This window comes from Sphaerodactylus townsendi, linkage group LG02 (assembly GCF_021028975.2).
Source record: "Sphaerodactylus townsendi isolate TG3544 linkage group LG02, MPM_Stown_v2.3, whole genome shotgun sequence".
NCBI classification, from domain to species: Eukaryota; Metazoa; Chordata; class Lepidosauria; order Squamata; family Sphaerodactylidae; genus Sphaerodactylus; species Sphaerodactylus townsendi.
In genome coordinates, this window is record NC_059426.1 from 142,794,210 (window position 1) to 142,807,945 (window position 13,736).

The window sequence follows — 13,736 nt, forward strand, 5'->3', positions numbered from 1 at the left end:
CTCCAAAGCAGATGGCTGTCAAACATCCCTTACCATCAGGAAGTTCTTCCTAATGTTTAGGTCAGGGGTAGGGAACCTGCGGCTCTCCAGATGTTCAGGAACTGCAATTCCCATCAGCCTCTGTCAGCATGGCCAATTGGCCATGCTGGTAGGGGCTAATGGGAATTGTAGTTCCTGAACATCTGGAGAGCCGCAGGTTCCCTACCCCTGGTTTAGGTGGAATCTCTTTTCTCATAGTTTGAATCCATCACTCCTTGTCCTAGTCTCTGGAACACAGAAAACAAGCTTGCTCCCTCTTCAATATGACATCCCTTCAAAGATTTAAACATGGCTATCATGTCACCAGTGGCTTATTAGGACTAAATGGCGCCCGGGGGCATGATTGGCTCCCTGGCCCCCTCCTCGCCTGGCTCCCCACACCGCCCCTGTGGGAGCCAGCAAACAAGGCAGTGCTTGGGAGTGACTCCGACAGGTGCCACAGCAGCAGGTCAGCTCCTGGGCTGGCGTGCTGCTGTGGTGCCCACTTGGACCGCCCAATGGTGAGCCTCCCCCCCCCCCGCCTCCCTGCAGGCCTGCTCCTGCTCTCCCTGGCTTACCTGGAGGAGGGAGGGGAGAGCCAGTCTGCAGCTGCAGCAAACAACTCAGCCAGTGAGCAGCGCTGACTGCTCTCCCTGGCTTACCTGGAGGGGGGGAGCAGCCAGCCGGTGCTAGGTGCCCTCCCCCACATGACAAAATGGCATGGGCAATACGTCCCTATATGTCACACTTCAACCTTCTCTTCTCCAGACTAAACACATGCAGCTCCCTAAGTCTCTCTCATGGGGCAAGGGATGCAGACCTTTTACCATTTTGGTCACCCTCCTGTGGACCAGTTCCAGCTTGTCAATATCCTTCGGTGGTGCCCAGAAATGGACACAGCATTCCAGGTGAGATCTGACCAGTGCACAATAGAGAGGTACTATTATGTCCCTCGATTTAGACACTATACTCCTATTGATGCAGCCCAGAATTGCATTGGTTTTCTTGGCTACCACATATCACTGCTGACTCATGTTCAGTTTGTGGTCTACTAAGACTCCCAGATCTCTTTCACATGTACCGTTGTCAAGCCAGGTGTCACCCATCCTATGTCTGTGTATTTCATTTTTTGTGCCAGGCAGCCCTATCCAGAGCCTTGGGATAACCCAGGATGCCACCTCAGTGGCACCACCCCACCATCTCCAGAGGGTTTTTCAGTGGTACGGGGAGGCAAAATACAAAAAACCCTGCCACTGAAAAACATTCCACTGGAATCAATGGGCTTTCGCCTCCCAAAAGGTTGGCTTAAGTCCATGCCCTGGGTACCAGAGTCCCAGGAGACAAAACCGGGGTTGAAGCCGACTAAAAATGGCTCCACCCCTGGCCATGCCTCTGGAACACCCCCAGCCAAGCCAGCTCAGCATCCTGCACTGACAGGGCTGAGAAATGGCCGCTTCTGGGGTTAGGCACCATCTCAGTCCAAAACGGTGTATGTGCCCCCCCCCCCCCGCCAGTGTATTTGCCCCTTGTGCCAATAAGGTGGGCACCTGCACTGGTGCAAAACTGAACCGGCTCCAGAGGTAACCCCCCCCCCCCCCAGTGGGCTCTAAATGTATAAATGTAGTACTTTACATTTCTCAGTTGAAACTCATTTTGTTATTTTTGGCTCAGCTCTCTAATCTGTTCAGGTCATTTTGAATTCTGACTCTGTCCTCTGGGGTATTAACTCCTCCTTTTAATTTGGTGTCATCTGTACATTTGACTGGCATGCCCTCTATTCCATCATCCAAATCACAGATAAAGATATTGAATTGCACTGGGCTCCGGACAGAACCCTGTGGCACCCCAATAGTTCCTTTCCTCCAGGATGAAGAAGAGCTATTGGTGAGCACCCTTTGGGTTCAGTCAGTCAGCCAATTGCAAATCCATCAAACAGTAGCATTCTCTAGCCACATTTTGCCAGCTTTCTTGCAAGAATATCATGGGGGTCTTTGTCAAAGGCCATACTGAAATCAAGGTATGCTACATTCACAGCATTCCCTTCATCTATCAAGCTTACCACTCTTAATCAAAAAAGGAGAGAGGTAAGATTAGTTTGGCATGACTTGTTTCTGAGAAACCCGTTGTTGACATTTAGTGATAATGACATTCCCTTCTAAGTGTCATTAAACTGACTGTTTAATGATCTGCTCTAGAATATTTCCTGGTTATTGATGTCAGGCTGACTGGGCAGTTATTTGGGTGCTGTGTGGTTTCCGGGCTGTATGGCCGTGTTCTAGCAGCATTCTCTCCTACGGGGCAGTTATTGTTTGGGACTTCCCCCACCCCACCCCTTTGAATGTGGGGGGACAACATTTGCCCTCCTCCAATCCCCCTGCCAAGAAGAAAATGGAGGGAGAGTGCCAAAGGTTGAGCCTCAAAGTAAAGATGCCTTTCCTAATTCCCCTTAAGTTTATTCTATGTCTCAGTATAGTTCCAGGATACCAGAACCTAAAGGAGCTCCAGACCAGGTTTTGCCCATGTCTCTGGATAACTGGATCTTGGTAATGGGCCAGGAAGGACTCTTCTGCTCCCTTCTGTGTTTCATATTGCAGATGCTGATAAAAAGATATGCCCAGATCATTTTAGAAGATCTCAGCATACTCTCGAGTGATTGCATTTTCGCCCCGCTGCCTCCTTCCCCTCCACCAAGTCGTCCAGAAAGACAGCGCTCCCTTTAAGGGTTGCTAAGGACGCGCGGGCTTCAGTCCGGAAGTGAGCGGCAGGCCTCGCGAACTCCCGCCCCATCCTACAAGCTGCGAGGCTGGCGCGATGGACGATGAGCTGCGCAGGGCGGGAGGAGCGGTAAGAGCGAGGCCGTTCGGGCGCGGGAGAGCCTGGGCCGCAGTAGCGGTCGCTAAGGCCGCGTTGCCATGGCGACGCAGGGGCCTGTTCGGCGGTCCGCCGCCATATTTCCTCCGCGCTGCTAACATGGATCCCCTCTTCGCTCCCCTTCCCCCTTGCAGCCCTTCTTTCCGCGGGTCTCTGAGGGGTGTCATGGCAAACGAGTCCTCGTTTTTAGGCACCCGCCGGGCAAGTTTTCTAAACACGTAACTCTTGTCGGGCAAAGGATAACGGTGAATAAAGCATTCTCACTGTGGGGAGCCCTCGGCTTGGAAGGTGCCTTTGATCTGTCTGCAAGCCTGCTCCTGCTCTCCCTGTTTTCTGCCCGGCCGTAGCATCTTCCATCACTTGCGGGCTCTGATGAGGGGGGCAGCTCCTGTGCATTGAGATTTGAGTTTGAAATAGCTCTGGAAGGTGCAGGAGTTTTCTGAGGACATTGAGCCTCAAGCCTTTTCAATCTGCCTAAAAATCCCAGGGCCCATTCTGGAGTGGAAGGGTGATGGAGAGTTGAGAGCGTAAGAAGAGTGTGACTGGATCAGACCAGTGGTCCAGTATTCTGCCTCACAGCATGGTCAACCAGTTCCTCTGGAGGTTCAACAACAGGGTCCAGAGGCCAAGGCCTTCCCCAGTGTGGCTTCCTGGTATCCAGAGGTTTCATGCCTCCAGATAGCTCAATACCCTTTAGTGACCATGGCTAGTAGCCTCACATAGACCTATCTAAACTTTAATCACATAATCATAGAGTTGGAAGAGAACACAATGGCCATCAAGTCCAACCCCTTGCCATGCAGGAACACACAAAGCACTCCTGACATGTTCATCCAGCGTCTGTTTAAAAACCTCCAAAGAAGGAGACTCCACCACTCTCCGAGGCAGTGAATGCCACTGTCGAACAGCCCTGACAGTCAGAAAGTTCTTCCTAATGTTTAGGTGGTATCTCTTTTCCTGCACCCTGAATCCATTACTCCTTGGGAAATGACTGTGTGAAAGATTTGTATAGCTTTCTCACGAGCTGCTGTGAGCTGCAATGCACATGCATTATACCTGTGCTTTGTTAATCTGCAGGGTTGGAACAGGGATCCCCACTGCTTCATGAAATGCTTCCGTTTTTCCCCTTTCTGGTTGAGCCCTTCGTAGCTTACTATGCTGAGCTGCATCTTGTAAAGGCTGATGCGGGCTTTGATGAAAGTTGTCTCAGACCCATTAGGGCAGGGGTAGGGAACCTGCCGCTCTCCAGATGTTCAGGAACTACAATTCCCATCAGCCTCTGTCAGCATGGCCCATTGGCCATGCTGGTAGGGGCTGATGGGAATTGTAGTTCCTGAACATCTGGAGAGCCGCAGGTTCCCTACCCCTGCATTAGGGAGAAGAGGGGTGCTGCTGTCTAGTGCAGTTGCAAGAGCTTTGTGTTGCATAATAAAATGTAACCAGTCTTTTCCTGCAGCACAGTCCAATGCTATGAATTAATATTGTACTTAAGCTTGGTATGCACTATTCGTATCGATCTCTGTAACCAGGCTTGTATTCCATATGTTTTGGGGCATATAATTTGTGCCTGCACAAATTAAAGGCCACCCGGTTGAATAATCTCCCCCCCCCCCTCAGAATTGGACCTATTTTCTGGTTTTGTTGCTAAGTTAAGAGCACAAAAAAATGGGTGGCTTTGTTTGGCCAGTCTGTTACAAGTTGTGCAAGTTTGCTAATAATGAGCACGAGATTTTTCTTCAGTTGTTTTTCTACCCCCGGCAAATATTCCTTTATTGTAGCTCTTTAATAAACTATTTACACTTGCTTTGTTAATAACATTTTCTTGAGGTGGCTTGTCACAGAAGTCTGTGGAGATATTTGCTCTTTCCGTAGTACTAAATGTTTCCCCATCGAAGCCTCCCCACCTGTTTTTCCCTATCACCCTCAGCTACTTCTTTTGTCCCTCCTTTGTAACTGCTCCCCTGCAAATAATTTTTTCCTTGCAATCTCTTTTCCCCAACTTAGTGCCAGCTGTTTACTGCATCCTTCCCAATCTGTTATTTTCATTGCCTCCTGAATTGCAAGGAAGAGGAGAAGGCTCTCATTCATTTCTGATAACAGCTTTCAGACACATTTATAAATTGCTTCTGAAACTCACGGATTCTTTGGTCAAAGTTTGATAATCTGTCCTATACTGAAGTTCTCCTTTTCATTCTGTACAGGTGAAGATGGGCCGACGAGCTCAGCAAGATTCCTACTTAGAAGAAAATAATCTCAGCCAGACCTACGCTTCTACTGTAGAGGTGGGTGCAGTGTGGGATGCTAAGAACATAAGAACAAGCCAGCTGGATCAGACCAAAGTCCATCTAGTCCAGCTCTCTGCTACTCGCAGTGGCCCACCAGGTGCCTTTGGGAGCTCACATGTAGGATCTGAACGCAATGGCCTTCTGCGGCTGTTGCTCCCGATCACCTGGTCTGTTAAGGCATTTGCAATCTCAGATCAAAGAGGATCAAGATTGGTAGCCATAAATCGACTTCTCCTCCATAAATCTGTCCAAGCCCCTTTTAAAGCTATCCAGGTTAGTGGCCATCACCACCTCCTGTGGCAGCATATTCCAAACACCAATCACACGTTGCGTGAAGAAGTGTTTCCTTTTATTAGTCCTAATTCTTCCCCCCCAGCATTTTCAATGAATGCCCCCTGGTTCTAGTATTGTGAGAAAGAGAGAAAAATTTCTCTCTGTCAACATTTTCTACCCCATGCATAATTTTGTAGACTTCAATCATATCCCCCCTCAGCCGCCTCCTCTCCAAACTAAAGAGTCCCAAACGCTGCAGCCTCTCCTCATAGGGAAGGTGCTCCAGTCCCTCAATCATCCTTGTTGCCCTTCTCTGCACTTTTTCTATCTCCTCAATATCCTTTTTGAGATGCGGCGACCAGAACTGGACACAGTACTCCAAGTGCGGTCGCACCACTGCTTTATATAAGGGCATGACAATCTTTGCAGTTTTATTATCAATTCCACCAGCATCCCCTCATCTCTGCTGCTGCTAGCACGGGGGGGGGGGGTGTTGGGGGCTGGGGGGACGTGGCCAGGGGAGAGCCGACAAATTTGGACAGGTGACCCTTTTGGGTCGAGTAAGTCTATTCAGCCCCTTGGAGGCTTCCTAGCAGGGGGGAGGCTGTTTTGTTTTGCAAGCCTCCCTGCGCCACTGGGAAGCCTCTCTGGGAGCTGCAGGACAGTCACAGCACCATGGCTGCCTGCCTCACCGATTGGATGGGACCGCCGTCGCCTGCAGCTTTGGAGCTTAATACTCAGCTGAGAAATTGGAACAGTTTAATTTTCATCCAGGATAGATGTCTACTCTAAACCTTAGTTGGCAATAGGGATCCTAATTGTGCATGAAACTGGCTCCTTTTGTTTCTATTGTGCCTACAGAACTATCATGTTTCCAAATTGCTGTCTTCTTTGGAATAGGATAAAGTTAATTTCTTATGAGGCTTCCCATAGCAGGAACTGTCCATCCTCTGCAGTGCTACAGTTTAGCTGTTGTCCTTCCTGCTCTCAACTTGGTTGTCATCATACTAACAAATCACCTGCAGCATGTTATGGGGCATCAGGTCTGAATATGAAACTTGCCATAGACACGTTGAAAATTATGTGGATACTTTACTACTACGGGGTTTTGCAGATCAGCATTCAGAAAGATGTTGTTCATCCATGCTACACACTGAGCCAGTTCTAAATATTATGCTCTCGGGGCTGTCTTGAATGCTAAATTATCTTTCTCATATATTCAGGGGACCTTAGACTGAAGTCTCTTACTGTGTCCTAGTTGACCTTGGTGGCATCTTTCATCAAAGGAGAGTAAGGACATCAGCCAGCACTGTGTGTTTCATTTCCATCTCTATAGAATGGATTCATGGATTTCCTTCTTATAGCCACCCAGTTGCCTGCAGAAGTGTTGGGAGTTCCAGCTGTTCCCTTGGAATAAGGCCAGATTCTCCAGTTGGAATGTGAAAAATGTAGTTGAACTCATGTTCCCTAATTAGGCCAGCTTCCCCAGTATTAGCTCTTGCCTCATTCACCCTGGAGCTCCCCGAGGCTTTCTGTTCAGCTTCTGGCACTCTGTATAGATGCCTAGTTATTTTCAGCCTGCTGGGGTTATCTCCTGATCCTCAATAACATTTTTCATCATTCTCACCAAAATAACTCTCAGAAGCATCTGTATTTCCCAGCACTTTTCACTTCAGCAGTTTATGCTGACGGTTACTGAGTGCTGAGCAGAAACTGATGGGAAAGAGTTATATTAAAATTCTATTTCTGCACATTGATTTCATTCTTTGAATACTTTCCAACCTGAGCCCACCAAAGAAAGAGGCAAAGAAGCAGGGTTTGAATGGGAACACTGTTCCTCTAATGCTCAAGATGCAGGGTAGGATCAAGACGAAATTTTCAACTAATGGAAATCTGGGAAGCAATTTCTGTCTATTCCTTTGTCCTACTGTGATTTGCACAACATGCTGTTTCTTAAGGTGCCCACGAGTAGCATTTGGAGGAAATGGGCTACAATAGGAGGAAAAAGACAAGGATGTTCTGTTCTTATGTTGATGAAAGTGCCGTCTGTTCATGGAATAGATAGCCCTCTTTGAAACCCCTCAGCTTTCAAAGAGTCTTAGACAAATTCATGAAGAGTAGGCCTAGCAATAACTATCTGTCACAATGGTTAAATGGATCGAATACTTAAGGTCAGATACAATATACCAATAATCCCACTGGTAAAGAAACAAGAGTAGGAGACATCAATTGCCATGATGCCCTATTTATGAGGTTCTCAGTTCCAATCAGATGGCTGTGATATTGGTTAGGAAAGCACATTCTTTTGAGGGGTTTAATTCTAGGCCATATGAAATAGACATGTATAGGGGCAGTCCATGTTTCTGTATGCTCGGTACTGGACTGTTGTATGCACATTACATGGAACTGCCCTGGAAGATAACTCAGAAACATTGACTTGTACAAAATTCTGCAATTTGATGTTTTGGTATGGCTGGGCTATGTGCCCATATAACCCCAACTGTACAGTACTTGCACTGGCTGCTGATGCATTTCTCAGCTCAGTTCAAGGCATTAGTTCAGAGTAGGTGATTTGCATAAAGAAATGTAGAGCTAGGAGTCATCAGCCTATTGAAGGCATCTTATTCCAAAACCATGAATGACTTCTCTCAAGGCCTCCACATAGAGATTGAATAGCGTAAGGGGTAAGATTGAACATTGTGGAACCCCCCCCCCCCACAAGGCAGATCCACACTGTAGAAAATTTGACCCCTACAACAACCTTCCGAGGGCCAACCTACATAGTATGCCTAGTACATGTAAGGTCACAGGTTCGCAACTGGGCTCACAGTCTGATATACAGAGAGGAACTTGCCACAGAAAGTGCTCTTTTTCGATGCTGTGAGGGAACACTTCAAGGGGGAAGAAAGAGCTGCCATCTCTCTCCCACTCCACTTTCACCAGCAAAAGGGGCGGGGAGGTGTGATGTGCCCCTCTCTCTCCTTCTCTGTATCTTTAATTTTGTATGCTGCCACCAGGAATAAAATTCCAAAAACCCCTTTCATTTCCCGTTTATTCTATTCTTTTCTTGGTAGTGTGTACGAGAGGTAAGGCAAACAGATGGCATTCGTGGTACTAAGGAAAATCAGGTGGGAGTTCCAATATTTTGTTGGACCAGAATAAGATTTTATTTATAACTGGTCGGTAATTTCAAAGTTCCAAACAAATTATTTTCAAAAGTTAAAATATAACTGAGGCACCAACTACTTTATATAACTTCTAGTCAGCATAAAATCATTCTGGCCCTTTTCACTCTTATAATGAAGCTATGTCACCTTCATACAGCTTCTGTTCTTTTCTGACATGTTTTCCTTAGAAAGAGATTTAACACTCTAACTCTGAGTTCTCTCTGTATAAACCACACAGCCAAAATTCTTCTCACATAGATATGACACAGATCTCTGCCGTCACATAGATATGACACAGATCTCTGCCGTCACACAGATATAACAGAACTCTTTTTCACACAGGACTCTTTTCTGCACAGGACTCTACACTCTGTGTTCAGCACAGACTCTCAATCTCACACAGAGCTCTCTCTTTAAGTTTCAGCACAGACCCTCAATAAACTGACACACTTTGTCTCCACCTCCATTTATATACTTTCTTCCACTCCTCACAAAACCCAATCACAGCTCTCCTGCCTTTTTATAGCCATACCATCTCTCTTTCTCCTATTCAGCACTCAGTTTAAAGATGCACAACCTGCAATCATTTCAATCCAACCTTGACATCATTACAGGAGGTTTGTCCTTTTTCTCTGGCTCTACATATCGTAGAAAGGATCACCTGTTTGGAGACACAGGGAAAGATGACCTGGGTCAGTGATTGATTTATAATGGACATTAGAGGTTTATAATGGACATCCGTTCTCTGGGCGCCCCCACTATTCCTGAGGAGGACAGAAGCAACTGGAAGGCTCTGTGCTGGGGCCTTTGCTTTTATAAGCTTGGGATGGGGCCAAGTCCCCAAGGGGCGGGGCAACATCCCCAAGCTTATAAAAGCAAGTGCTTAACAAAGCTCTCAGTCTCTCCCCAAGCAGGAGCAGAAGGGACTGCTGGCTGCAGGCTCCAATCTGGCAGCCGGGAGGGGGGTGGGCCTTGGAGGGTGCCAACAGCCAGGAGGGGGCGAGGTGTGAGTGGGGGTCCTCTGGCTTCCTTGTCCCCGCGCATGTCGAGGACTTCCTGCTGCCTTGCCATCTTCCTGGTCATGTGGTGTGATTTTGCGCACCCCACGAGACCAGATCAGTGGCGCCCAGGGACAGAGGGTACCCCCTGTCCCTAGGCAAATACGCCACTGCACTTGAGAGATCTCTGCTTGTGTCAAGTCCTGGTTCTGTGGACCAATTCAGACTGCAACTCTGGGTTTAGAAGCCTTTATTGATAGGCATCGGTTGGCCAGAGGAAAGAAGCCAGTTCTGAGAACTGTCTGAAATAACCAAGTATATCAAGCTCCCCTTTGCCTTTCGCCCTCCCAATTCCACACCTCCATCCCACACTTCCCAGAGCTCTATAGAAAGGAATGCAAGACAGACTGAAGGTCAGGAACACAGAGATGAAGCAGTCACCTGGCCCCAGGCACATGTACTTTGTTATACTAGCCAAAAGTGAAAGAAACTTTCCATCACCATGTCTGTCTCCCCCCACCCCTCAGTGTAGTCCTAATGGATGCCAGGCTCCAGCCTGACAGCTTGTTTGATTACTTCATTTATAAGCCATATTTGCTATGAGATGCAAGACACATTACAAAATTTGGCTTTTAAGAGCTAAGATCTCCCATGTCCTTAAAGAAGCTACTTTAGATCTTTCCTCCAGTCACTGCAATGTCTTCTTCCTTTTGTCTCCATACTTTCCAAGCTCTATAAGTCTTTTCCCCTTCTGTTTGATCCTCTTTAATATATTCTTCCCATTCTACTTTTCTAGAGCTGCTGTCGCCCGAATTTCCAGTGATCTTCAGCCAAAATTATCATTGTCTGAATCATTTTCTTCAAGTCCTTTAGATTTCCTAGATTTTTTTCTACTTCTTGTTCTGCTATGACCACCCCTCTGTCTTGATGATGAGTGAGTTTATAGCCCAGTCATGTCTATGTTTTCTTGGAAGAAAATCTCACTGAGTTCAATGGCACTTACTCTCCAAATTAGTGTGTGTATTGCTCATTTTCCTGTGCTGTCACAAGATATCTATTTTATCTTCCTTTATATACTCATTGCCTCATCTTTCCTCTTTTTCTGTTTCTCCTTGTGTGTTTGAGGGGAGAAAGCACAGCCTTCAGTAAACTACATCTTTAAATTGAAAACTTTTCCTTGTACCCTTTCACATAAGTCAGTATGATGGTTGATCACAGGCTCAAAAAGTAAATTGTTTCCTGAACTGAATTTGGTTAGGCATTTAGAAACAATTAATACCTAAGGCATGACGCTAGGTTCCTTTAGGGTACAAATAATGAATTGTGTGTGTTTCAGGAAGCAGCAGGAAGCTAGTAGTATAATACATAGGAATATATTGGCGGCCTAGTCTAAGAAGTAAATGTAGCATACCCAGCATTGCCTTGCCTGAATTCTAGGGATGTGCACCAGTTTTGGGGTATTTTTCAGATTCAGGTTTATTGGGCCTGAAAATTTTCAGAAAAGCCGAAAAAGACGAATACCCTGCAGTACACATTTTTTCCAGTTTTTCATATATCTGAAAATGTTCAGTTCCATTAAAATCTTTGGGGAATTTTGGGGAGTTCTGAGGAATTATTTTTCATGGAAGGGGCATCAGATTTGCAGCACAAAAGAACTCCCAAATTCGGTGAAGCTTGGGTTGGGGTGGTGGTACAATTTTATGGGGTTCCAAAAAACCCCATCTGTCCAATTGAGTTTCCAGTTGTTTCCAGTTGGGGGCCTGTAAAATTGGACCCTCTGACCCAATGTCAACAAACTTGGGAGTTCTTCTGAGTAGTTGTGCTGCAAGTTTGGTCCCTCTGTCTTGAAAAATAGCACTACTAGAGCCTTCAAAAATTCTTCATAGACTTTAATAGACTTTTCAAAAGATTTCAGAGTGTGAACGGCTTATTCAGCCATACTCACCAACCACCCCTGTCAGAATATTATAAACATTTGGAAACTTGAGCCACCCAATATCCCTGTCCTCCTCTGTTTGCTGGAGAGGAAAGAGCATGCTTAGCTCTATCAGGTCAGGGGATGGCAGGCTATTTTGCAAGGTAGATATGGGCGAGGGCAAGTCCAGTCAAGATTTAATGTCCTTGTGAGTACACTAGCCAATGCAAAGAATGGGCTCCCCATTCTTCCCTTTTTGATAAAAATAGAAATTGATATTTTTCTGCAAATGTGGGGAGCTCTACAAATATGCAGAAACCTCTATCTAGTCTGTGGATGGTTCCAATTTACTTTCTCACTAGTAGCTACTAGACCATCAACTTCAGTATCGGGAAGAATAAGCTGGGGACTCGTGGTGCTTATGTATGAGTGTGTAATAAAAAATTTAGAACTTTTCTTCTCCAGTTCTAAATCTCTTCCACCAAGATTTTGTAAAACTCTCAGAGTCTTTGAGCCAGTTTTCCAATTTCCCTCCCTTTGATTTTTCCCTTGAACTGACTTTCAATAGTTTTTAGCATTCACTGCCTCTTGGAACAAGCTCAGTCCTTGTCAGCCCACTGTAGGGTTTCTTTTGGATAGTTTATAAGATCTTATTTTTCTGCGAACCTGGAGTATCTCCTAAGTCCGCTGGAACCTCTGCTTGATGGTCAGTGGCCTGGCTTTGTTGCTTCTGTGATCTGCATGAGCCACAGACATTACTTTTAGATAAAGTAGTTATAATACTAAGTTATGATGATGATGGTTGTTAGTATCCTTTTTCTGTGAGTAACAAATGGGATGTTGTCCGGGAATGGCTTGTGAGGGGAGAGAGAAGCTGAGGGCCCAAAGTAACACACAGGACAACAATTTTTTTGTGGTAGAAAACTGACTACAGCTTGTTTATTGGCTTTGCTGGCTAAGGAAGTAGAGGCGCAGCACAGGAGATGGATCCAATCACTGGGCAGCACCCTCGTTGCTCCCAGTGATACCCTTTTCCCAGGCCCAAGTGCTGGGGGAACCAGGAGCAGCAAGACAGTGGGAACCATCTTGGTTCTGGCATCTAAATGAAATTCCCCTTGCTCCCTGAAGGTGTGAGCCACCAGCAGTCCCCTCCTGAGCATGTGGTACCCCACCCCCAAGGATTTTCATGGGACCTCCCACAAATTGGGAGGGCTGGCCTGCAAGCTTCTCTTGCCCAAAATGGATCAGTCTCCATGCACAACCTGCAAGGTCATCACTTCTAAGCCACTGCAGCTCCAACCACCAGCCACATCACCTGTTTGCTCTGACCCGGCTATTATCTAAATGGTGGGAGTCTGTCCCTTTTAGAGTTGGGGAATTAGAGTAAACTTTTGGCTTAACGAGGTGTTGGGCAATCTCAGATTTTTGGTTGCCAACCTTTACAAAGTGTTGCCCTTGCAAAAAATTTGCAGGAGAGTGAATAAAGTTTAACAGTTCTGTTAAAGGAAAAATAATAAATGTACAAGCACACAATAACCAAAGCAGCAGAAAACACACACTATCCTAAGATATAAGGAGTGTTGGGGGAGGAGGTTTGAAATAGTGGAAGAACTGGGAGAATTTCAGAGGTACTACTGTACCAGGTCCTGAAGTGGCTTGAGGTCTGATGAACAGAGCTGAGTGACCTGCGCTAGCTCTGGCAGAAGAAACAACGCGTTCGTCACAATATCAGTAGACAAAGAGGTGTCCAGAGATATTGAACACTGGCTACTGGGAGTGGGGGCTTCTTTTAGGGAAAGAGAGAGGGTTATGCAGAGTGACCCTTAATCTCCCAGGACAAAGGGGAGTCCTGCCTTTCCAGGGAAAGAAAAGAGAGAGTCATAAAGTTAAAGTATTGAAAAATTAATCTAATGGGCTGAACACTTGACTTAATTGTCTAAGTCCAGGAGTGCTTGAAAGTGGGACAAAGCTGATTCAATCACAGCTGAAAACAATGAGAATGTAAATAAGGATGGTCTTGAGAGAGAGATTAGTCAGAGGAAGGAGTTGAGGTTAGCGTTGTAGTGGCAGGGCACTAGGAATAAACACATTAGCAAGTTCTGTGTTTCAGCAAGTCAGATATTTCAGGATTGGAGATCGGAAGCTGGGCTTCCAAGTCGGAAGCATTGTTTTAGCTTTTATCCCTTTAGAAAGGGAGTGGCAGGCTATT

The 13,736-nt window shown here is 46.2% G+C and overlaps 1 protein-coding gene across 1 annotated transcript in view; it reads left to right on the forward strand.

The window, feature by feature from the left end:
* Positions 1 to 2,721: 2,721 nt before the first annotated feature.
* The window catches only part of IFT43 (intraflagellar transport 43), a 73,199-nt gene continuing 62,184 nt past the window's right edge, over positions 2,722 to 13,736 (forward strand). The window contains exons 1-2 of the mRNA XM_048486556.1: positions 2,722 to 2,862; positions 5,091 to 5,171. Coding sequence (XP_048342513.1) covers positions 2,830 to 2,862; positions 5,091 to 5,171 — 114 coding nt within the window. The 5' untranslated portion in view covers positions 2,722 to 2,829. The remainder of the gene's footprint in view (positions 2,863 to 5,090; positions 5,172 to 13,736) is intronic.